Below are 26,785 nucleotides of genomic sequence, written 5' to 3'. Positions count from 1 at the left end.
GAACATTTTCTCAAAATTTTATTTCCATAGACATTTTTGTGAAAATTTTATTTTCAAAGAACATTTTCTGAAAATTTTATTTCCATAGAAAATTTTCTCAAAATTTTATTTCTATAGAAAATTTTATCAAAATTTTATTTCTATAGAAAACTTTGTCAAAATTTTATTTCTATAGAAAGTTTTGTCAAAATTTTATTTCTATAGAAATTTTTGTCAAAATGTTATTTCTATAGAAAATGTTCTCAAAATTTTATTTTCATAGAACATTTTCTTTAAATTTTTTTCTATAGAAAATTTTGTCAAATTTTTATTTCTATAGAAGATTTTGTCAAAATTTTATTTCCATAGAAAATTTTACAAAAATTTTATTTCCTTCGAAAATTTGTCCAACTTTTATTTCCATAGACATTTTGCTCAAAAATTTATTTCCATAGAAAGATTTGTCAAAATTTTATTCCTGTAAAAATTTTTTTTCCATAGAAAATTTTCTCCAAATTTTATTTCCAAAGAAAATTTGGCCAAAATGTTATTTCTATCGAAAATTTGGCCAAATTTTATTTATATAGAAATTTTTCTCAAAATTTTATTTCCATAGAACATTTTTTCAAAATTTTAGAAAACTTTGTCTAAATTTTATTTCTATAGAAATTTTTTTCCATAGAAAATTTTCTCAAATTTTTTTCTATAGAAATTTTTGTGAAAATTTTATTTTCAATAGAACATTTTCTTTAAATTTTATTTCCATAGAAATTTTTGTAGAAATTTTATTTTCTTTTAAATTTTTTTCCCATAGAAAATTTTCTTTCCATAGAAAATTTTCTCAAAATTTTATTTCCATAGAAAATTTTCTCAAAATTTTATTACCATAGAACATTTTCTCAAAATTTTATTTTTATAGAAAAATTTTTTCCATAAAAAATTTTCTCAAAATTTTATTTCCATAGAAAATTTTGTCGAAATTTTATTTTCATAGAACATTTTCTCAAAATTGTATTTCCATAGAAATTTTTGTGAAAATTTTGTTTTCAAAAAACATTTTCTGAACATTTTATTTCTATAGAAAATTTTGTCGACGTTTTATTTCTATAGAAAATTTTTCTAAAATTCTATTTCTATCAAAAATTTCGTCAAATTCTATTTCCATAGAAAATTTTTTCAAAATTGTATTTCCATAGATTTTCTTTCAAAATTTTATTTCTATAGAAAATTTTCTCAAAATTTTGTTTCTGTAGAAAATTTTCTCAAAATTTTATTTCCATAGAACATTTTCTCAAAATTTTATTTCCATAGACATTTTTGTGAAAATTTTATTTTCAAAGAACATGTTCTGAAAATTTTATTTCCATAGAAAATTTTTTCAAAATGTTATTTCCATAGAAAATTTTGTCGAAATTTTATTTCTATAGAAAATTTGTGAGAGAGGATTAAATCTACCAAAATATTAAGAATTCTACCAATCTACCAAACAGAAAAAAAATCTACCATTTTTGAAAAAATTCTACTAACTGTGGCAACCGTGCATCAGACCCCATATATACTTTGGTCGTGGTGAAATTCTGAGTCGATCTAGTGATGTCTGTCCGTCTGTTCAAATATTGAAAATTGAAACAAACAGTTGTTATTAATTATTATTAGATAGTATTGCAAAGCCCCCATATAAACCGATCCCTAGATTTGGCTTCCGGAGCCTCTTGGAGGAGCAAATTTCATCTCAACCGTTGAAATTTGATGCGTGATGGCTTTATATGTTTTCGATAACCATGCAAAAAGTGGTCCATAATTATATAACCCCTATATAAACCGATCCTCATATTCCAACTTCCGATGCCTCGTAGAGGACCATATTTTATCGGATACTTTTCGAGGGTATGTAAAATTAGACCTGTCGGAATATTCGCCCGTATGTACCCAGCAAAAAATACTTCAGCAGTAAGAGTTTAGTTGCGCTTTTTATACAGTGAAGTAGGCAGTGCATCCACACGGCATGTATCAGTGGCAATAATGTAAACGAGTAATCAAACAAGTTTATGATCATTCGTTTACGTTATTGCAACCAATTCATGCAGTATAGATGCATAAAAAGTAGTGCTATTTTCCTTCATAACAACAATCGTATAAAATCGGAAACTCAAGATTATATTTTTACTTCTGTACAATATTGGTATTAAAATGAGCAATTATATCAGCGCTATGTAGAAGCTGCTCTAAATCGGGACATCGCCCACTAAAATCAGCGCTGATTTGGTTGTTTTGTAAGCAGTTTGTACTGCCTCTCTTCCTTACAATCCTGCTGAAATAGTGCTCCATGTTTTTGCTGGTTACTTGTGTTTCACTGCACTTGCCTGAGCGATGCTCTAAACTGTTTCAATTAGATGAAAACCAAGTTTTAAGTGAGTCCTGCAAAATTGTCTTCCATGGTGGCGACGAATTCCTTATTCGACTGATATTTGTGCTGAGGATAGGATAGGATAGGTTAGTTTGGCCAGAGGTGCTGGAAGTTCTACTTTTTCTGTTGTCCTCCCCACTAGAACCTCTTTCAAGAGAGAATTTTAGCTTTGGAAACAGAAGTTGAAAATACGGTAAATGAGACAAAAGTTCGATTTGACAATGAAGAGACCGAAGGTATTTGTTTATTTGTCCATTCGTTCATAATAAGTCGGCAGACTTATTTACCTTTCAAAGCAGTCATCGTGCATCCCTCACTTTGTGAGGCCGATGAAATAGTCTTCACATTCTGTAACGACCACCAATCATGAGGTTATTCCATTGTGGTAGCATAGCTGGTGAACTATCTTTTTATCAATCGGTGCCGCCCGATTCTTTTTTGGTATTCCTTGATCCCTCCTATACAAGGCGGCCATGCTCTCTACCTCAGATTTCGCTTAAGCACCTTCTCAAACTCTGCTCTAAAATGGTTTCACGGTTGAATTTGTTTCCTTGTTCCTTGCTTATAATTACTACCTTGTGGATAATATTAAATAAACAAGCAAATTTCAGTTGCAAAAAAAATTGTAAATAAATTTTTTCATAAATCATACCAAAGTGGCAGATGCATTTTAACATCTCAATTGTGCACATAGTCATGCTTACAACAAAAAAAATTAAAATTATTTCATGTTAAGAAATTATCACAGACCGTTGTCATCTTAATCTTAGCGATTTGCGATATAACAACAACCTAGCTAACTTGCTCAAAAACAAAAAAAAAAAAAAAACAGAGAGCATTTTTCAAAAAAAAAAAAAAAATAGCTATCTTTTAATATGATCATCAAAAGCATCATCAGCTAGGAATATGATGGTGATAACGATGATGATGATGATCATCGTCATTATTATCATCTATGACATGTAAAATTCAAATTGATATCTTGTTGATCGTTTATCGCATCTTTTATCGTAGAACAACTGCAGTACACAAAAAATGCACACATACACCCACAAAGAGAATCTATAGTCAAACGTCATTTACCTACAGTCATAGTCAGTGTCATAAGCGTGGATAATTATTCTCTATAGAAATTAAACCTAAACTTGACACTGTACACACGACCAATGTAAACAAATTAAACGCAATCTAAACAAGTATTGTGAACACGTTTGATATACTTACTTATTTACTTATTAGTTGTCGACAATATGGATATATGCACCGGCATGAATTTGAAGTTTGAAAACGAATTTACAAAAACAAATTTAACTTACAAATAATAGTAAATGCATCTTTATACTTTATAATATAAATAAGAGAAATTCAAATTTTTAGTTAATAAAAATAACCCATAAACATTTTTATAAATAGAGAAAATTAATTAACATAAAGAAAATATGCATAAAACCACTTAGTTTGATATTGCAACAATTAAAGGAAATCTTTGAATAATTTGGTATTTTGAAAATATTATGGTTGCGGCAATCATGTTACAAGTTCTCCATCCAAAAATAAGATATTACTATTGAAACTTGTTGAGGTGATCATATTCCTTCTTTGGATGCGGATAAAACTTCTCCACAGAAGGCAAATACTGTCTCAGAGTCGATCCACCTCTTTTGGGATGCTTAAGGGTGATCCTCTTCGATTATCTGGAGATGAGTAAAATCATAATAGGACTCTATTCTACCGAACTGTTGGACCTATTCGAAACTGAAATGAAGAGACGATGACTTCACTTGGTCATCCAAAAAATATATCGACATCACTGTTGCCATTCGTGCCAAAAATAATCTACCAAAATTTGAAAAAAAATTAATTCAAATTTAAAAAAATCTTATTTTGAAGTTGTTGATAACATTTTTGTGGTTAGTATAACAAAAATGTATTTTATTCCAAAGAAATGTTTTATATTGCATTTATAGAAAATTTTGGCAAACATTTATTTCTATAGAAAATTTTGTCAATATTTTATTTTTTATAGAAATTTTTTTTTGCAAAAATTTATTTCTATAGAAAAGTTTATTAAAAATGTTGTTCTTTATAGAAAATTTTTGCAAAATTTTATTTCTATAGAAAATTTTTTATTCCCTTAGAAATTTTTATGTTTTTAAAAGTTTTGTCAAAATTTAATTTCTATAAAAAATGTTTGCAAAATTTTATATCTATAGAAAATTTTTGTAAAATTTTATATTTATAAAACATTTTTGTCAACATTTGATTTCTAGAGAAAAGTTTTGCAAAATTTTATATCTATAGAACATTTTTGCAAAATTTTATATCTATAGAAAATTTTAACAACATTTTATTTTTATAGAAAATTTTAGCAAAATTTTATATCTATAGAAAATTTTAGCAAAATTTTATTTTTATAGAAAATTTTTACAAAATTTTATTTCGTTCTGATATTATTGATGGTTTGTATTTCAATCATATTTGTTATTTTGATCTCAGCTTAAAATTCATTGCGTTGACAAAACTATAAAAGTACCCAGCAAAAAAATTGGGAAGTTCTTCCAAAGGCACAACTTTAAAAGCATTTCCAGAAGATGCACTCCCAATTATGTTCTTTATTTTAACTACCCAGGAAGTTCTTTTAATTAAATTTTTTATAACTTGGTTTTTCATACTTTTAATGGGTAATTTTAACTTTTTGTTTCAAATAGGTTAAAAACAGGGTAAGAATTCATAAATTGGTAGAAATCATTTAAATTTTGTCGAAAAAAATGCTAAATCCAATCTGAAAAAATTGTAAATTTTTTAAAATATTTGAGGTCAAACGTTTCCCACAAGCGTTAGAATCCATTAAAAATTTTAAAAAATTATAAAAATAATTTTTTGACAAAATATCACAGACTTTTTTAGTTTACATCCAAAACATTGAATTCGGATCACACCTAAAGAAGTGATGCAAATTCAGTGCAACGGTTGTTGAAATGGTGGAATTTCATCCTATGACAAGCCCATGTTAAATTCATCGCTTTTGCGTCAATTTTGCACCACTTCCGGATCCAAAAAGAACATTTTCATTACTTTTTTGGCGACGCTTTTTTTTGCTGGGTAGCTTAACCAACAGAGGAAAGAATGTTTGTCAAATTTATTTGGGCAAAGCCCTATAGATTGCAAGATGGTTGGATGGACGCACGTTTCGGAATTACACATTCCTCATCAGCATCCTCTACTTGCAGCAAAATTATAAACCAGTTATCAGAACAAATTCTGGTAGTTCACCAAACCCAAGGTGAACCACACTTGAACCTTCCGAAAAAAGGTCTATGATAGTCGGCTTTTGGCGAAATAAATCTGTACAAACATTTCTCTTTTTCTTTGCCAATTTCAAATTGTCGATTTGAGTGCAGTTGGCTAGGTTTATTTCGAGCGTGCTTCCTCTTACTTCATTCGTTTTTTTATTTCTATAGAAAATTTTGTGAAAATTGTATTTCTATAGAAAATTTTGTTAAATTTGTAGTTCTATAGAAGTTTTTCAAAATTTTATTTCTATAGAAAATTTTGTTAAAATTTTAATTCTATAGTAAATTTTGTCAAAATTTTATTACTATAGAAAATTTTTGTCAACATTTTATTGCTATAGAAAATTTTTGCAAAAAGTTATTTCGATAGAAAATTTTTGCAAAATTTTATATCTATAGAAACTTTTAGCAAAATTGTATTTGTATAGAATTTTTTTTTAATTTTATTTCTGTTGAAAAAATTTGTCAAAATTTTATTTCTGTAGAAAAGTTTGTCAAAAATATTATTATACCCTGCTCCACACTGTGGAACAGGGTATTATAAGTTAGTGCATATGTTTGCAACACCTAGAAGGAGACGAGATAGACACATGGTGTCTTTGGCAAAAATGCTCAGGGTGGGCTCTTGAATCGATATAGCGATGTCCGTCTGTCCGTGAACACATTTTTGTAATCAAAGTCTAGGTCGCAGTTTTAGTCCAATCGACTTCAACTTTGGCACAAGTATGTGTTTTGGCTCAGAATAGATCCCTATTGATTTTGGACGAAATCGGTTCAGATTTAGATATAGCTCCCATATATATATTTCGCCCGATATGCACTTATATGGCCCCAGAAGCCAGAGTTTTACCCTAATTTGCTTAAAATTTTGCAACAAGAAGAACAATTAGTACTATAGTCAAGTGTGCAAAATTTGATTGAAATCGGTTCAGATTTAGATATAGCTCCCATATATATCTTTTGCCCGATATGGACTAATACGGTCCCAGAAGCCAGAGTTTTATCCCAATTTGGTTGAAATTTTGCACAGGGAGTAGAATTAGCATTGTAACTATGCGTGCCAAATTTGGTTGAAATCGGTTCAGATTTAAATATAGCTCCCATATATAGCTTTCGCCCGATTTACACTCATATGACCACAGAGGCCAATTTTTTGCTCCGATTTAGTTGAAATTTTGCGCAGGGAGTAGAATTAGCAATATAGCTATGCGTGCCAAATTTGGTTGAAATCGGTTCAGATTTAGATATATCTCCCATATATAGCTTTCGCCCGATTTACACTCATATGACCACATAGGCCAATTTTTAACTCCGATTTAGTTGAAATTTTGCACAGGGAGTAGAATTAGCATTGTTGCTATGCGTGCCAAATTTGGTTGAAATCGGTTCAGATTTAGATATAGCTCCCATATATATGTTTTTCTGATTTCGACAAAAATGGTCAAAATATCAACATTTTCCTTGTAAAATCGCCACTGCTTAGTCGAAAAGTTGTAAAAATGACTCTAATTTTCCTAAACTTCTAATACATATATATCGAGCGATAAATCATAAATAAACTTTTGCGAAGTTTCCCCAAAACTGCTTCAGATTTAAATGTTTCCCATATTTTTTTACTAACATTGTGTTCCACCCTAGTGCATTGGCCGACATAAATTTTGAGTCTATAGATTTTGTAGAAGTCTATCAAATTCTGTCCAGATCGAGTGATATTTAAATGTATGTATTTGGGACAAACCTTTATATATAGCCCCTAACACATTTGACGGATGTGATATGGTATCGAAAATTTAGATCTACAAAGTGGTGCAGGGTATAATATAGTCGGCCACGCCCGACTTTAGACTTTCCTTACTTGTTTTTATACAAAAGTTTGTAAAAATTGATTGTATAGAAAATTTTTGCAAAATTTTATTTCCTTAGAAATTTTTATTTTTATAAAAAATTTTGTCAAAATTTTATATCTATAGAAAATTTTTGCAAAATTTTATATTTATAGAAAATTTTTGCAAAATTTTATATTCATAGAAGATTTTTGTCAACATTTTATTTCTATAGACAATTTTTGCAAAATTTTATTTCGATAGAAAATTTTTGCAAAATTTTATTTCTATAAAAAATTTTAGCAAAATTTTGTTTTTACAGAAGATTTTTGCCAAATTTTATTTTTATAGAAAATTTTTGCAAAATTTTATTTCTATAGAACATTTTTTGAAAATTTTATTTCTATTGAAAAAATTTGTCAAAATTTTATTTCTGTAGAAAATTTTGTCAAAAATTTTTATTTTTATAGAAAAGTTTGTAAAAATTTTATTTTTATAGAAAACTTTTGCAAAATTTTGTTTCAATTGAAATTTTTGCAAAATTTTATTTCTATAGAAAATTTTGTTAAAATTTTATTTTTATAGAAAAGTTTGTAAAAATTTTATTTTATATATTTATAGAAAATTTTGTCAAAATTTAATTTCTATAGAAAATTTTTGAAAAAAATTACTTCTATAGCAAAATTTTCCAAAATTTTATTTCTATAGAAAGGTTTTGCAAAATTTTATTTCTATAGAAAATTTTTCTATATCTATAGGATATTTTACCAAAATTTTATTCCTACAGAAAATTGTTTCAAAATTTTATTTTTATAGAAAATGTTGTCAAAATTTTAATTCTATAGAAAATTTTTTCAAAATTTTATTTCTATGGAAAATTGTTTCAAAATTTTAATTCTATAAAAAATTTTGTCAAAATTTTATTTCTTTAGAATTTTTTTTTATATCTATAGGGTATTTTATCAAAATTTTATTCCTACAGATAATTGTTTCAAAATTTTATTTCTTTATCAAAATTTTATTTCTATAGAAAATGTATGCAATATATTTCTATACAAAATTTTAGCAATATATCTCTAAAGAAAATTTTGGCAACATTTTATTTCTACAGAAAATTTTTGGAAAACTTTATTCCTATAGAAAATTTTGTCAAAATTTTTTCTACCAAAACATCAAGGATTCCACCAATCTATTAAACAGTAAAAAATCTACAATTATTGGTACAATTCTACCAACTGTGGCCACTGTGATTGGTACACCTTTCGAATAATTCTTTTCATAATCCCAGGTTTTTATATGTCCTTAGCTTTTTTTATACCCAGTAGGTTAGATTAGATATAGAGGCAGTTCCTTATTTTAGGCTCACTTGGTCAATTCAGTCCATTGTAATACCTCTCTCCACTGAGTGCTGACCGATTCCATGTTTAGCCCAATAACAAGGGACCTCTATATTATAGCGTAGTCCGAAAGGCGTTTAATATCACGGTGAAACTAGTTAGAGAAACTTTGAAACACTTAGAAATGTCACCAGGGTTACTGAGAGGGGATAAGAAACCGCTGAAAAAAAAATGTTGGTGTTCGGTCGAAACTAGGATTGAACCCATGACCTTTTGTATGCAAGGCGGGCTTGTTAACCACTACACCATACTCGCTCCCCAATAAAATTTAGAAAATTTCAATTTATTATAACTTCTTGTAAAGCGTAAATATGGAAGAGCACTTTTGGGTGTATATGTAAAAGTAATGACTTTGGAAAACTTCCAAATTTATTGGCTGGGGATTAATGATCCCACAAAAAAAATCAATTGAGGCTTTTAGATGCTCAGGAATTCGGTTAGGATATGTTAGCTTGACCAGAGGGGTTAGAACTTTTACTTTTTAATAGCTCCCCCTGTTAGAATCTCTATCAGATCCCCTCAAAATATTTTTGCCTTCCTTCCAAATATGTTGCTTTTAATTGAACCACATAAAAGAAATGAAAAAAAAATAAATGAAAAAAATTAAATGGAAAAAAATAAAGATCTCTTTAACATGAAATCTTTATGATTACTTCTTGAGATTTGTCATTTATTTGGACTTTTTCGATTCGTTAACCAAACTTTTCAAATTCAAATTCAACTCTCCTTTTAAATTTCTACACAGTCTGTGATTATTTCGTATCTTCTTTCATGACTTTGTTCAACAAGGATTGAAATGTGGTATCAGTACAGCTTAGTATACCAAAGTTTTCCCCAATACTTTTTCCACAAATGATAATCTAATTAATAGTGCTTAATTCTATTTGATTTGTTTTTATTAAAATAAGTTGGACCTTTTTACAAAAAAAAATATTTAGCAGCATCTGCTTTAATTAAGAAAAAGTTCATTTTTGTCATTTGCTGATTGGCCCATTCAATCATTTCCTACTAAGATCACAATCAAGATCATATTTCATTCAATCTATCAATCAATTTTTGTTTATTTATTGTCGCAAATTGATCATATAAAATGGGAAATTTATCTTCAATTCTGGGAGGCATGTCAAAGAGAATAATTCTTTTTTTGTAATGGGAAATTCGAAGCAACTTTGATCTGACAAATGAGAGAAGTACGTTGCAATAGTGTTTAGATAGGAAAAATATTTTTTTCTTAAGTCATAATTTATTCAAGAAAGCTCTTCAACAAGAATACAATACAATTGAAATTAATAAGAGGAAACTTGTAATGGGGGCGGTATGAAATTATGGGTATACAGCAGAAATTCTGAATCGATGAAATAATAATTTTCTAATCTATTGGCTGAATTGGGGGTTCAAAATTGTTCAATTTTTTTAATTTATTTTGTCAGAGTTTTCAGAGTTCCCAATTCAATTATATTTCCTTCGTATAGTACAAAAATTATATTAGAAAAAGACAGTACTATGATTGTCTATCCCCATATCTATGTGTAAAATATCGTTCCCATGACTAAGCTAAACAAAAAAAAAACGCTTGAAGAAAATCCTCTCCATTTTAAATGAAGAATGTTATTATCAATGCAAGATGTACAAAGAGGCAATTTAATTTATTGCAGTTTTTTTTCCTGCCGTAGAGGTTATAATTGTTATGAATTCTTTAGTTTGTTTATAGTTTGCAGAGCTCATTGACATTTCGAGATCACAAATGTGTAGTAGATATTTCGGGTATTTCTTTAGTTTGTGAAATTTTTAAATTCAAAATTTAGGATCCGAATTTGAAAGGTAAATAAAATGGGAATAAATTTATAATGGCAAATGTGTAAAAGATTTGTGTAATAATAAATAAAGAGGATTGTTTTTCCTATGAAAAAAACTCATAACTGCTCCATAATCTTATGGAATTATTATGAAGAACTAACTCGTATGTTACGTGTATTTACAGTGTCGAAGCAATTCTATGTGATATGGTGCTAATTAGTAATATTAATTATTTAATAATCATTATACGTCACATTGTCCGTTTATATCAAAGCAAAAACTTTGACATGGTGCGAATAAGCAATATTAATTATTCAATAATAATTATACGTCACATTGTCCGTATATAAAAAAAAAAACAAACATATGTATTAGGCAAAACCTGGGAAACCCCCATTTTCATGAAGATACGTGTTAGGAACGTAACTGCTGAAAATTGTTCAATTAAAGTTAACTGGAAAGAAGATATTTGCAATTTACTTTCTCTCGATTTTTTTATTTAAGAAGCCTAATTCAAATTTTCAAATTTATATTAATCGACTTTAGACGTTTTACAATTCTAAAAAGTCGTCTTATTTAAAATTTTAAAATATCGAAGAATTAAATTTACTAAATTAGGAAAAAATCGGAAATTTGAAAGACGAAGTTTGCAAAGTTAATATTAAAAAAATTAAAGAGTCGACATTTTAATTATTCAGCTTCGATATAAATTGGAAAAAGTAGTCAAAGAAATAAACTTAGAAAAAGTAGGAAAGTTGAAAGTCGACAAAATTTTATTTGAAGAATTTTTAAAAATTTAAAATATTTATTTTTAGAATTTAAAAATTTAAAAAGGTTGACTTCAGATTGTTAATAAACAAATTTGTAAAATTTTAGAAATTCATTAAAAAAACAAAGAAATAAATTTGCAAAAAATAGGAAATTTGATAGTCGACTTTTGCAAAGTTATATTTGTATATCTTTTAAAAAGCCGAAAGATAATGTTTTGAAAATGTAGGAAAATTGAAAAGTTGACGTTTGAAAATATTTATTTTTGGAATTTTTTAAAATTTCAAATTTGTAATAATCGACTTTAGACTACAATTAAAAAAAAAATCAACTTATTTAAAATTTTAAAATATTGAATAATTAAATTTACTAAATTTGGAAAAAATCAGAAATTTGAAAGTAGACTTTTTCAAAATTCGACTTCCGACCTTTTTTCATTGTTCGACTTTGATGCAAATTTGAAAAACCAATTCTACTAAAATTTGATAAATTTGGAAAGTTGAAAAGACGACTTTAGCCAAAAATTATTTTAAAAAGTCGAAAAATCCAAAATTAAAAAGTCGACTTTCTCAAATTTGTATTAATCGACTTTAGATTTTTTACAATTTTGAAAAGTCGAAAAATTGAATTTACTAAATTTGGAATAGGTCAGAAATTTTACAAATCGTCTTTAATAAAATTTTTGAAATGTCGATTTTTTTTAATTTTAAAAAGCCAAGAAATTAATTTTAGTAATTTTGGAAAACGCCGTAAAGTCGACTTTTGCAAAGTTTTATTTTCAAAATTGTAAAAATTCACAAAATCGAAATTTTTCTAAAAAAAAAATAAAGGGACTTTCGACTTTTTGGTTATTTGACTTTGATAAAATTTTGAAAAAATTGTCTATAATACATTTTATTTTTTAAATTGCAAAAAATCGAAAGTCGATTTTACAGAATTCTTCTTTGATTATTCGACTTCGATACAATGTTGAAATGTCGATTTTTTTAATTTTAAAAAGCCAAGAGATTAATTTTAGTAATTTTGGAAAACGCCGTAAAGGCGACTTTTGCAAAGTTTTTTTTTCAAAATTGTAAAAATTCACAAAATCGAAATTTTTCTAAAAAAAAATTTAAAGGGACTTTGGACTTTTTGGTTATTTGACTTTGATAAAATTTTGAAAAAATTGTCTATAATAAAATTTTATTTTTTAAATTGCAAAAAATCGAAAGTCGATTGTACAGAATTCTTCTTTGATTATTCGACTTCGACACAATTTTGAAATGTCGATTTTTTTAATTTTAAAAAGCCAAGAAATTAATTTTAGTAATTTTGGAAAACGACGTAAATTTGACTTTTGCAAAGTTTTATTTTCAAAATTGTAAAAATTCACAAAATCGAAATTTTTCTAAAAAAAAATTTAAAGGGACTTTGGACTTTTTGGTTATTTGATTTTAATATAATGTTTAAAAAATTGTCTATAATAAAATTTTATTTTTTAAATTGCAAAAAATTGAAAGTTGATTTTACAGAATTCTTCTTTGATTATTCGACTTCGACACAATTTTGAAATGTCGATTTTTTTTTAATTTTAAAAAGCCAAGAGATTAATTTTAGTATTTTTGGAAAACGCCGTAAAGGCGACTTTTGCAAAGTTTTATTTTCAAAATTGTAAAAATTCACAAAATCGATTTTTTTCTAAAAAAAAAATTTAAAGGGACTTTCAACTTTTTGGTTATTTGACATTGATAAAATTTTGAAGAAATTGTCTATAATAAATTTTATTGTTTAAATTGCAAAAAATCGAAAGTCGATTTTACAGAATTCTTCTTTGATTATTCGACTTCGACACAATTTTGAAATGTCGATTTTTTTAATTTTAAAAAGCCAAGAAATTAATTTTAGTAATTTTGGAAAACGCCGTAAAGTCGACTTTTGCAAAGTTTTATTTTCAAAATTGTAAAAATTCACAAAATCGAAATTTTTCTAAAAAAAAATTTAAAGGGACTTTGGAATTTTTGGTTATTTGACTTTGATAAAATTTTTAAAAAATTGTCTATAATAAAATTTTATTTTTTAAATTGCAAAAAATCGAAAGTCGATTTTACAGAATTATTCTTTGATTATTCGACTTCGACACAATTTTGAAATGTCGATTTTTTTAATTTAAAAAAGCCAAGAAATTAATTTTAGTAATTTTGGAAAATGCTGTAAAGTCGACTTTTGCAAAGTTTTATTTTCAAAATTGTAAAAATTCACAAAATCGAATTTTTTCTAAAAAAAATGTTTAAAGGGACTTTCGACTTTTTGGTTATTTGACTTTGATAAAATTTTGAAAAAATTGTCTATAATAAAATTTTATTTTTTAAATTGCAAAAAACCGAAAGTCGATTTTACAGAATTCTTCTTTGATTATTCGACTTCGACACAATTTTGAAATGTCGATTTTTTTTTAATTTTAAAAAGCCAAGAGATTAATTTTAGTATTTTTGGAAAACGCCGTAAAGTCGACTTTTGCAAAAATTTATTTTTAAAATTGTACAAATTCACAAAATGAAAATTGTTCTAAAAAAAAAATTTAAAGGGACTTACGACTTTGTGGTTATTTGACTTTGATATAATTTTGAAAGAATTGTCTATAATAAATTTTTATTTTTTAAATTGCAAAAAATTTAAAGTTGATTTTACAGAATTCTTCTTTGATTATTCGACACAATTTTGAAATGTCGATTTTTTTTTTAATTTTAAAAAGCCAAGAAATTAATTTTAGTAATTTTGGAAAACGCCGTAAAGTCGACTTTTGCAAAGTTTTATTTTCAAAATTGTAAAAATTCACAAAATCGAAATTTTTCTAAAAAAATTTTTTAAGGGACCTTCAACTTTCGACTTCGACACAATTTTGAAATGTCTATTTTTTTTTAATTTTAAAAAGCCAAGAAATTAATTTTATTAATTTTGGAAAACGCCGTAAAGTCGACTTTTGCAAAGTTATATTTTCAAAATTGTACAAATTCACAAAATCGAAATTTTTCTAAAAAAAAAGTTTAAAGGGACTTACGACTTTTTGGTTATTTGACTTTGATATAATTTTGAAAAAATTGACTTTTTGAAAATTTTAAAAATCAACTTAGCAAGTAAAATTGAAAAAAGTCGAAAAATCAAAACATAGAATTTTTACAAAATTTTAAAAATCAACTTTTGCCTGTCTCTCGAAAACTCAAGACTGTGTTTTCACAATTTTTAAAATCGACTTTTCTGGTTTATATAAATTGAGTTTGAAAAATCGAATTTTTCAAAACTTTACAATGTCGAAAAATTAAAAAAGTTGAAAAAAAGGTAGAATTTTACAAAAAATTTTTAAAAATCGACCATTTTGATTGTCTCACGAAAAACTAAAATCGACTGCTAGTTTGAGTTTGAAAAGTAGACCTTTTCAGAACTTTAAAATGCCGAAAATTAACTTTACTAAATTTGGAAAAAGTTTGAAAATCGAAAATAATTCTGAGCTATCTCTATAAAATTTAATTAAAAACAAAACATATTTTCCTAATTTCTCTACAAGTTTCCCCTTCAAGGATACTAGCAACATCATCATTGCCATCATGGTTCATATTAATTGACTTGCCAAGAAGTTTAGACAAATTTTCGATGTTATTCATATGCTGTCATAACATCCATGCAAATGGATGGTTGGGATGGGATGGTTGAATGAATGAATGACACACCATAATTTAGAGGCTATAGAAAATAAATTGCTTGGAAAAACTTTGTGAGGTCTAACGTTTTCGGGGATGGTGGAAATAGAAGAGATGAAAAATGAAAAGCGTACCATTATTGACAATCATCTATGTCGTCAAAGTTAACATAGTCAATGTAAATGAATTAAATTATGACAAAATTCAATTTTCTTCCATTTCAAAAAAAAAAAAAAAAAAATCGCAACCAAGGAAGTAGTGAAAGAGAAAAGTTCTCGATGTCTATCATACTAAATGCTAGGTCTATTAAAGGCTATTGATGATGATGAAGAAGTACTTTTGACATAAATTGGTTGAGTGTTTCCTTTGCGTTTTTTGTTTTTGCTCTATTTTATGGAAATGTTCATGGCATTGACAGTCAATTGATGGGTATTTTACAACACTTCAAATTCTGGAAAATGTATTCAAATTGAAATTTCCAACAAATTAGAGGGTGTTATATGGAAGACTTTAAGGTTAAATGTAAATGGAAATTTATAAAGCCATACACAGAGAAGGGGGATCCATTTGGATTTTAGACTTCTTCGATAAACTTAATTAGCCTATCTTAATTACATGCGAAATTAGTAAAAATTTGCTATGAACTTCTGCCTCCGGCTGTAATTGAATTTCACGTTTTTTTATACAGAATATTTTGCTAGCCTTTTTGATTTAATGATTTTCACACCAATTGTGTTTTTCACTCACGAACAAATTCTCTATTTAGACATAAAATTGATGTTCCAATTCTAATTCGTGTATATTAATAATTCCAATTGCCTTGGCTAGGTAGTATCGTATTTCGTTTTTTTTTCTCTGATTGAATATATTTGAATTTGGAATTATTATTTTATTCGTTTGATGAGTTTTTATGTAGTTTTGTTGGCATAGCAGCTGGTGTTTTAATTGATATCATAAACTTTTATTTAGGGGTGTAAAAACGTAACAATGTTTTCTTTTTTTTTTGCTCCAGGCCATTTAATTAAATTATTCGTTATTATAAGCTATGATATGCAATGTTTATATCTCTCATGAATATTCTACAAAGGACAGGGAAAGAAGTGCCCTTTCATACTTAGTATGAGGTACCACTTATATACAAGTTTTAAGAGGCTAAAAAACTGAAAAAGATGAACACAACCAACTACAAGACTAACTGGACAAATGGAAAGACGGACAGTTTTAAAATGATTAGTAGAATTTTGCTCCTAGGTTTGTTAGAGAAATTCGTTATTTAACGTTTTTCTATAGAAATAAAATTTTGAAAAAATTTTCTATAGAAATAAAATTAACAAAAAAAAAATTCTATAGAAATAACATTTTGAAAAAATTTTCTATAGAAATAAAATTTTGACAAAATTTTCTATAGAAATAAAATTTTGACAAAATTGTTTATAGAAATAATTTTTTTTTAGAAATACAATTTTCACAAAATTTTCTATAGAAATAAAATTTTTACAACATTTTCTATAGAAATAAAATTTTGACAAAATTTTCTATTTTTTTTATTATTGAATTCAAATGTATTTAATACAGAAACATTGTGCCTCAGCGCCAACTATGGCTTTAAAGAGGCTGATAAGTTGGTTTAAACCATAATACTTTTCCTTATATTAATACATATAAAAAAAGATAAATGTACATTATATAATAAAAGCATAAAAAATACAATGAAGAGCAAAAAAAAAATTATGTAAGAAGTGCTTCCACGATATTTATCAATCTTTTGTTTTAGTTTTAAATGTTGATATATTTGTGATATCTCTCAGGTTTGACGGTAACTGATTGTATTCCATAGGTCCATTAAAGCTTATTTTCTGTTTGGTCAACTCTAAACGACATCTAGAAAAAATTAATTGATTTGCTTGTCTAGTTATTCTACCCGTTTGTGATAAATTATCACTAAATTTTACAGAATGGGGACTAATACCATGCAAGCTTTTGAAAACATACATCAAAAGGCGATGTTTATAAATTCCTTGTACAAGGAGAACAGTTTTTGCATAATCCTTGTATAAACAATTGTGTGAAATCTAGAATGTAAATTGAATACTATTTTCAAGGCCTTATTTTGAATTGCCTGTAATGATTTGATTGCCGCACTTTTCCTAGCGCAATAAATTATCGGAAGATATGTTAAGTGGGAATGAATCAGCGATTGATACAACAACATCTTCGATCTTTGATCAAGTTTCTGTCTGAACTTGTGCAGAACACCAATCCCTGAAGACAGTTTCGATTTTAATAAGTCCATGTGACCTTCCCATTGGAAGTTACTGCTCAAATTCATTCCTAAATATGTAACACTGTCGAACTCCAAAATAAAATTCCCATCCACATACACCCCCATCTTCTCATTATCCCCAGCAATCTGAGGCCTAAATCTTATGAACTTTGTCTTATTCGAATTAAGAACTAACTTATTTACTTTCAAGAAGTCTGATAAAATCGCTGCATCCCATTCAATTTTAGCCCTTAAAGCCTCCACATAGTTATAGTGATACAAAAGGCAAATGTCGTCCGCGAACATATACAACTCTCCGTTTAATTCAAAATTCTGTAAATCATTTATAAAAATTTTAAACAATAAGGGGCCTATCTATAATGCTTCCTTGTGGAACTCCACTTAATACCTCAAGTTGAGCGCTGCTACATTCTCCTATGTGAACATATTGCTTCCTCCATCTCAGATAGTCTCTTAAAAGTTCGATAGCTATTGAAATACAATTTTGACAAAATTTTCTATAGAAATAAAATGTTGACAAAATTTTTTATAGAAATAAAATTTTGAGAAAATTTTCTATAGAAATAAAATTTTGAGAAAAATGTCTATAGAAAAAAAATTTTGACAAAATTTTCTATAGAAATAAAATTTTGATAAAATTTTCTACAGAAATAAAATTGTGACAAAATTTTCTATAGAAATAAAATTTTGACAATATTTTCTATAGAAATAAACTTGTGAGAAAAATTTCTATAGAAATAAAATTTCGAGAAAATTTTCTATAGAAATAAAATTTTGAGAAAATTTTATATAGAAATAAAATTTTGAGAAAATTTTATATAGAAATAAAATTTTGACAAAATTTTCTATAGAAATAAAATATTGACAAAATTTTCTATCGGAATAAAATTTTGACAAAATTTTCTAAAGAAATAAAATTTTGACAAAACTTTCTATAACAATAAAATTTTGATAAAATATTATATAGAAAAAACTATTATTTATAGAAATTAAATTTAGACAAAATTTTCTATAAAAATAAATTTTTGAGAAAATTTTCTATAAAAATAAAATTTTGAAAAAATTTTTTTTTGGAAGTAAATTTTGGAAAAAATTTGTTATAGAAATAAAATTTTGACAAAATTTTTTATAGAATTAAAATTTTGACAAAATTTTCTATAGAAATAAAATTTAGACAAAATTTTCTAAAGAAATAAAATATTGACAAAATTTTCTAAAAAAATAAAATATTGACAAAATTGTCTAAAAAAATAAAATGTTTGCAAAAATTTTCTAGAGAAATAAAATTTTGACAAAATTTTCTATATAAATAAAATTATGACAAAATATTCTATAGAAAAAATATTATTTATAGAAATAAAATTTAGACAAAATTTTCTATAGAAATAACATTTTGAAAAAAATTCTATAGAAATAAAATTTTGAAAAAAAAAAACTATAGAAATAAAATGTTGACACAATTTTCTATATAAATAAAATTTTGACAAAATTTTCTATAAAAATAAAATTTTGATAAAATATTCTAAAGAAAAAAATATTATTTATAGAAATACAATTTTGACAAAATTTTCTATAGAAAAAAAATTGAATTTTCTATAGAAATAAAATTTTGACAAAATTGTTTATAGATATACAATGTTCTATAGAAATAAAATTTTGACAAAATTTTCTATAGAAATAAAATTTTGACCAAAGTTTCTATAAAAATAAATTTTGACAAAATTTTCTATAGAAATAAAATTTTGACAATATTTTCTGTAGAAATAAAATTTTGACAATATTTTCTGTAGAAATAAAATTGTGAGAAAATTTCTATAGAAATAAAATTTCGAGAAAATTTTCTATAGAAAAAAAATTTTGACAAAATTGTTTATAGATATAAAATTTTCTATAGAAATAAAATTTTGACCAAATTTTCTATAGAAATAAATTTTGACAAAATTTTCTATAGAAATAAAATGTTGACCAAATTTTCTACAAAAATAAATTTTGACAACATTTTCTATAGAAATAAAATTTTAACAAAATTTTCTATAGAAATAAAATTTCGAGAAAATGTTCTTTGGAAATAAAATTTTGACAAAATATTCTATAGAAATAAAATTTTGACAAAATTTTCTATAGAAATAAAATTTTGACAAAATTTTCTATAGAAATAAAAAGTTGACAAAATTTTTTATAGAAATAAAATTTTGAGAAAGTTTTCTATAGAAATAACATTTGGACAAAATTTTCTATAGAAATAAAATTCTGACAACATTTTCTATAGAAATAAAATTTTGACAAATTTTTCTATGGAAAAAAGACAAAGTTTTCTATGGAAAAAAATTTTGACAAACTGTTGACAAAATTTTCTATAGAATTAAAATTTTGAGAAAATTATGTTCACAGAATATTTTGTAGAAATAAAAATAAGATTTTTTTGTTTGGTAGATTTTGGTAAAATTGTCTCAAAATGTTGTTTGATTATTTTTGGCTCGTGCGGCAAAAGTGATCAATTTGTCCAAGCTTGTTGTCCAGGCAGCAGAAATTCTGTAAACGATATTTTAGGACTATCAAAAAGTGCACCGAAAATGGTGCCTATCGGTCCATGTTTTGGTATAGCCCCCATATGCACCGATTTCCCGATTTTGCTTCTTGGGCGTCTAGATTCTAGATTCTAGATTCTAGAACTACAATTAGATGTGCTGAATACTGTGTGTATCCTTCCATGTTTTGGTATAGCCCCCATTACACCGAACTTTCGATTTAACTCAAAGGTTTTCTAAAAATTGTAAGGCACATATCACTGAACTAAAAAAGGATATGAGTTAGCAAGACAGGGAACTCTCTAATATATTCCTGGGGAACTGTAATCTGTTGATATGCCTCTGGCTGCTTAAAAGCGCACACTGTGTGGGAAGGCAATTATTGCTTCAAATTTGCAACATGGATTGCGTTCAAAAACATTCACTTTTTATGTTTTTTTCCTCCAATCTTTAAGACGACAAGTAACAGACAACGCATTTCACTTCTATTTCATTTCTTTACATCCCATGGAATACTCCTTAGCTGTTACTGTGACTTATTGCTTTTCGTCTTTTCTGTTAATAGGATTATAAGAGGGTATTAAAATGTAATCAAATTAACGTACAACCTTAAATCTGATAGCATTAAGGCAAGCGCTTTGCGTGTGTTCCCTTTTTTGGGAGGGTAATTGTGTCATGTTGACCCCGAAAGATCATCCATAATTAGAAATTCATTCTCAAACGTTACCCTAACCATTTTTTTTAATCTTTTTCTTATTTTATTACTTTCCCCAATTTCAGTAACAATTCCATAACGCAATGCAATCGACTGAAGCCGGTGGCGGTGAACTAAGACAACATCAGCAGCATAAATCATCCACAGCGACAAATTCAAAAACCGGCCTCAACGAATCGACCACATCCTTCACTACCAATACACCGAACTCAACAGCACTCAACAACGATACACCGAGTAAGAATCCCTTCAAACAACATCTGCAGACACAACAACCGCAATATCAACAGCAGCAGCATCAGCAACAGCCGCAGCCGCATCAGAATGGCAACAATACCTCAGATGGGATTAATGGAGCCGAACGGGGCGTTAGTCACTATGGAGGAATATTGGGCGTGGGAGCAACAACGCCATCAGACGCAAAGGCGATTAATGAGAAAATGACGTCACCCCCTCCTGGTGGAGGAACAGCAGGTGGGGGTATTAGAGGCGGTGGCGGGGGACCACCTATACCACCGCCAGATCATTGTAGACAAGAAAATTATCGAGCTGCCGGGTCCTGGGCCTCCTTTAAAAATTGGCTAATTGGATGGCGTGGTTCTAGTCGTTTGGTTCTAATCATTGTTGCCATAGCTCTGCTGCTGGATAATATGTTGCTGACAACAGTGGGTAAGTCGTTTGATTACTATGATGTGCAAATAAATTTGAATTGAAAAGTAATTCTTAATTTGAAACTGTCAATAGACAAAAAGGAGTTAGGAAGTGCTTAATAGGGTGGAGGGGACTAAGGGGGATTAAAAAAATCCTTCGTCCAAAGTTGTTTTTTTTTCTTGTTAAAGTTGTCTCTCTATAGGCAAATAAATATTAATTTTACCCCTTGATGTGAGATTCCTACTGCACTTTCCTACTATTTGGGATTCATATATGATTCTATTGGGGACACCTACTTTTCCCTTCTACACAGAAAAAAATTTCACAAAATTTTTCCAATTAAAGTCTTAATTGAGATTTAAAAAATAGTCAATTAAAAATTTAATTTTTTTTATTGAAACAAAAATCAATCACAAAAATTAATAGTATCAATTATTTTTTTAATTGGATTAATTAATTGTTTAATTGACTTTTAATTAATTTTTTAATTGATAATATCATTTCTGTGATTGAAATCATTTCAATTGAAAATTAATTGGATCAATTAATTTCGTGATTGAAGGAAAAAAATATTTTTTTTATGTGTATTATATTTTTTCCAATAAGAGGTGTTATTTTGCTATTCAAGGAATAGTCAATTTTTTTAAGATTGACGATCAGATATTTGTTTCATAATAAAGAAGAAGGTATACCGTTACCAATGAAAATCAATATCAGAAAATGACCAACTCGATCCAGTTTACAGGTCCATAGTCTTCGATTGAAATTTTACATGACTTCATATGTAAGGTCCAAAACCCTGCCGGACTATAAACTGCACCAAACAGTCAGTGGATGGAGAGGATTCCTAAGCATACCTCTTGGGTTTCCGAGCGCTAGATACGAACATGTTGCTAGCTGACTTGTTTAATGTTAGTTAGAGAATAAAATCTTCAGCAGTGACAGCTACGGGGTAAATCAAAGTAGCACTTCTTGATGGAAAACCCTTTATGCAAATATTGCAAGGAGTTTTAGTTACATTGATCTTCATCATATATTTGGTGGGATATTGCTACTGTACCCTTCTACTATTCGAGGTTCCTACTGTTCCTTTCTACTACGGAAATAAATATAAAATTTCAAGAGAATAATTTTTACACGAATGTTAACGTTTTCCGAGCAATCAGGTTGGATTTTCACTGTTTCCCACTTCTATGGGGAGCCACCATGGTACAATGTTTAGCATGCCCGCCTTGCATACAAAGGGTCATGGGTTCAATCTGATTTTCGACCAATTACCAAAAAGTTTTTCAGCGGTGGATTATACCATGGTGATATTTCTGAGTGCTTCAAAGATTCTGTAAGTGGGTTTACAGCAATTGTTGAACACCGTTTGGAGACGATCAGCATTCAGTGAGAAGAGATCAGCACTCAGTGATAAAGGAGAAGTTCACCACTGTGGTATCACAATGGACTGAATAGTCTAAGTGAGCCTGAAATATCGGACTGCCACTATACCTAACCTAACTTTTGGTATTTCCGAGGCCAAGGTACGAAATAGATGCTTGTCTACTTGCTAAATGTTAGAGAATAAAAGCCTCAACAGTGACCGGATAAATCAAAGTAGCACCTTTTGCTGGAAACTCTTTTATGTAAATAATTTTATTTAAATTTCAGGAAAATTGCTTCAAAACACAACAAAAATTACCTATTTGTTTATTACAATATAATGGGATTAAATCAGTTGGTGTATTTAAATCAGTTAAATCAGCTGGTTTTGTAAAAAACCGGGTTAAAACAAAATTGCTGTAGAAATATATGGATATTCCTATTGTTCCTTTCTACTATGGCAATAAACATAACATTTCAAGAGAACCATTTGCACATCAATGTAAATATTTATTGAGCAGTAAGGTTGGTTCAACCGATTTTGATTGTTTCTTACTATACTATATGTATAGTATCAAGTCTATATTGCCATAGTAGAAAGGAACAGTAGGAATCTCGAACCCTAGGAAATTGCCGTAGAAATTATCATTTTTTATGGAAGATATTCTTAAGAAAAGCATACATTTTTTCTACATAGATCATTTTGTGGTTCGAGTTCAACTGTAAGACGGGTATATCCCATATCATTGAAGTAAAAATAAAATCGTTGATGTGAGAGAGGTTCTCTTTGTACCTTATTCACCCTGCGTCTTCTACAATAAGATAGAGGCAAAATATAAACCATATCCAGGTTTGATTTCTACACTATCCATCTAAATTCTCTAACAATTTGCAATACATATTTCATATAAAAGTTTTTAAGCGTACGTTTCTCTCTATCCCCCCAAGATCTTCTATTATAATAGCTCTTTTAATACTAATGCCATGTTTTTCCAACTCATTATATTAACGTAGATTTCACTTAAGAATCAATTTAATTGATTCTATCAATAAAATGAGAAAAAATAATCAAATCCTTCTTCCCCATATCTCCACATCCATCTCGATATTTTATTTATAGCCATTGACCACCAATCTCTTGAAGTTATTTACCAGCAACAGAACCACTTGTGGTATGTTTGCCTGTGGCAGACAAGTGGTACTTAAACTTTGATTAGTTCTAGCTCTCAGTTGGGTGTTGGTGTGTGACTAGGACATACGTCAAACCCATTAGAGTAGAGCCTTGTATTGTATACAACTTCAGTGTGAAATACACAAATGCAGAGGAGTCCACAAAAAAATGATAAATGAATTGAATGACAGTTAACAAGGCAAATAATAGAAATTGGAGAGTATATCCTTGTAGACAATCCTATACCACAATAATGAATCGATGAAGGATAACAAATTTACCATGGTATATCAATTAAAATGATAAAGGCAATTTATTAGTTAGAGGGATGAGTGATGGCTTTTCGATGTGAGCTCTAAAAGGATCAAAAAAAAGGGAAGTATGTCCATTTAGAAGCCTATCAGTATGTCCAGATAGAGTTTGTTTTTTTATCCGATATAAAGATAGCTGGAGACATTCTGGGAGATTCTAGATCCCCATAATATGTAGAAATTTCCGATTTTCAGAAGCCTCTTTTGAAGTGAATTTTCCACCAACAAAATCACTTGGTTCCAGGTCCAGACTATAAGGCGAATGCTTAAGATCCTCGCAAACAAGCACTCGGAGGTCGATGTGTGTGGCCTGACGTTGTTCTCATGGACCACATTCCTCCCCAAATTATGGCCAAATCTGACCGCTTCTAGGCGATTGCCTCCGTCAGATGGTCCTTCGCCCCCTTTGAAGCAAAATTGTTCGTCATGGACAGGAACACATGGCAATCACTTGGTTCCAGGTCCGGACTATAAGGCGAATGTTTAAGATCCTCGCAAACAAGCACCCGGAGGTCGATGACTGTGGCCTGACGTTGTTCTCATGGGCCACATTCCTCCCTAAATTGTGGCCAAAACTGACCGCTTCTAGGCGATTGCTTCCGTCAGATGGTCCTTCGCCCCTTTGAAGCGAATTTTCCACCAACAAAATGTGCTGAAAAACATGACAATCACTTGGTGCTTGGTCCGGACTATAAGATCCTCGCAAACAATTTCCCGGAGGTCTTGGCAAGTCACTATCGATGGTTGTGGCCTGACTTTGTTCTCATGGACCATATTCCATCCCAAATTGTGGCCAAAACTTACCGCTTCTAGGCGATTGCTTCCGTCAGATGGTCCAATAGTTAACAGTACAGTTCCAAGTTTGTAGTTTTGCCATATGGAAGCAGCTCAAATCAGATAATTCCTTTTCAATCCCACCAAACACACACCAAAATCTGGTTGGTCTTCAATCCTAGGTTAGTCGTCGTTTCGGCCTGTCCACCACATTTCAATCACTGTGTTATCATTTTGGCTTGCGGTTGACGTAAGTGATCTATCCAAAACTGACCGCTTCTAGGCAATTGGTTCCTTCAGACGGTCCAATTGTTGACAGTATAGTCCCGAGTTTAAAATTTTGCCGTATGAGAGAAGCTCATATCAGAAAATTCCCTTCCAATCCCACCAGACACACACCAAAATCTCGTCGGTCTCAAACCAACATTACTCGCCGTTTCCGCCGGTCCACCACGTTTCGATCATATTCGCTTGCAGTTGCCGTAAGTGATCCGTCTAAAGCTGGACGCTTGGCAGTACAGTTCCGAGTTTAAAGTTTTGCCATATGAGATAATTCCCTTTCAACCCCACCAAACACACACCAAAATCTTGTCGGTCCTCAAACCTAGATTAGTCGCCGTTTCCGCCGGTCCCACCACGATTCGATCATATCATAAGTAATACATTTTCCCTTCCAACCCCACCAAAATCTTGTCGGTCCCGTGTCCGCCAGCCCATCACTTTTCATATTCGCTTGCGGTTGCACTTTTCATTGCCAGTCAACATTTGCCAACAGTTCCGAGTTAGGAGTTTTCCCGTATGGGAGCTGCTCATTGTAGATAATTCCCTTCCAATCCCACCAAACACATCGATTTGTTTGGGTTGGGTATAGTGGCAGCCCCCTATTGACTATTCAGTCCACAGTGGTGAACTTCTCTCTTATCACTGAGTGCTGCCCTACTCCAAGTTTAGTCCGAACGGCACTGCACATTGCAGTGAAACCACTTAGAGAAGCTTTGAAACACACAGAAATGTCATCAGCATTACTGAGAGGGGATAATCCACCGCTGAAAATCTTTTTGGTGTCGACAAGGGACCTCCGTTTTGAAGCCGAGTCCGAATTTCATCAGCATTACTGAGAGGAGATAATCCACCAATGAAAATCTTTGAAAAATCGGTTGGAACTTGGATTGACCCCATGATCTTTTATTTCCAAGCCTGAATTTTTGGGGTTTGGTCGAAACTGGGATTGAACCCATGACCCCTTGAATGAATGGCATGCTAACCATCGGTGGCTCCTCATTGTAGATAATTCCCTTCCAATCCCACCAAATACATATGAAAACCTTCCTAGCTTAGCCACCGTTTCCGCAGGCTAACTACATTTCGCCCACATTCATTTTCGCTCATAGACATCTATAACGACTAAGGTCTTAATCTCGCCCACAAAATATAATACCTGTGGTTGGCAGATATGGCTTTACTTTGAGGTCCACACTTTGCTCGGTCTCTTTTTCGAACAACAGAGATAGAGTTTTACTGTCGCTGTTTGCAGTTCACTCATCAGCCCATTTACAGTGAAGTTTCTCAAACTTGGACTCTCTGAAAACCGGACACCTTCTAAACATGGAAAGTAGTCTGGGGACGTTTGCTATATTAAAACCTTAAAATTAACCTCTCAAATGTGGACAAAATTTAGGCGACCGTGGGTATCCACCTTTCAGAGGTTTCACTGTATGTTTACTGCCAGTAAATGAAATACGACATTAAAAGAATCTGCTCGTATCTTACAAAGTAAGTCTGGAATAAAAAAGGCGTCATTCATTGTAAATTTCGAAACCGAAATTCCCAGAAAATTCTTGGAAG

The 26,785-nt window shown here is 29.2% G+C and overlaps 1 protein-coding gene across 5 annotated transcripts in view; it reads left to right on the top strand.

Moving 5' to 3' along the window:
* Vmat (Vesicular monoamine transporter) overlaps positions 1–26,785 on the top strand; it is a 100,603-nt gene that overhangs the window by 27,158 nt on the left and 46,660 nt on the right. For 3 of the 5 annotated variants that reach the window (XM_075310282.1, XM_075310283.1, XM_075310284.1), the window contains one exon: positions 20,731–21,334. In XM_075310282.1, coding sequence (XP_075166397.1) covers positions 20,749–21,334 — 586 coding nt within the window. In that variant the 5' untranslated portion in view covers positions 20,731–20,748. Of the gene's footprint in view, positions 1–10,589; positions 10,721–20,730; positions 21,335–26,785 lie in introns of those variants that run through there. The other 2 variants (XM_075310285.1, XM_075310281.1) reach the window with 1 other exon arrangement.

The sequence above is a fragment of the Haematobia irritans genome, chromosome 5, assembly GCF_050003625.1.
Source record: "Haematobia irritans isolate KBUSLIRL chromosome 5, ASM5000362v1, whole genome shotgun sequence".
Lineage (NCBI taxonomy): Eukaryota > Metazoa > Arthropoda > Insecta > Diptera > Muscidae > Haematobia > Haematobia irritans.
This window is presented reverse-complemented; position numbering and strand designations above follow the sequence as displayed.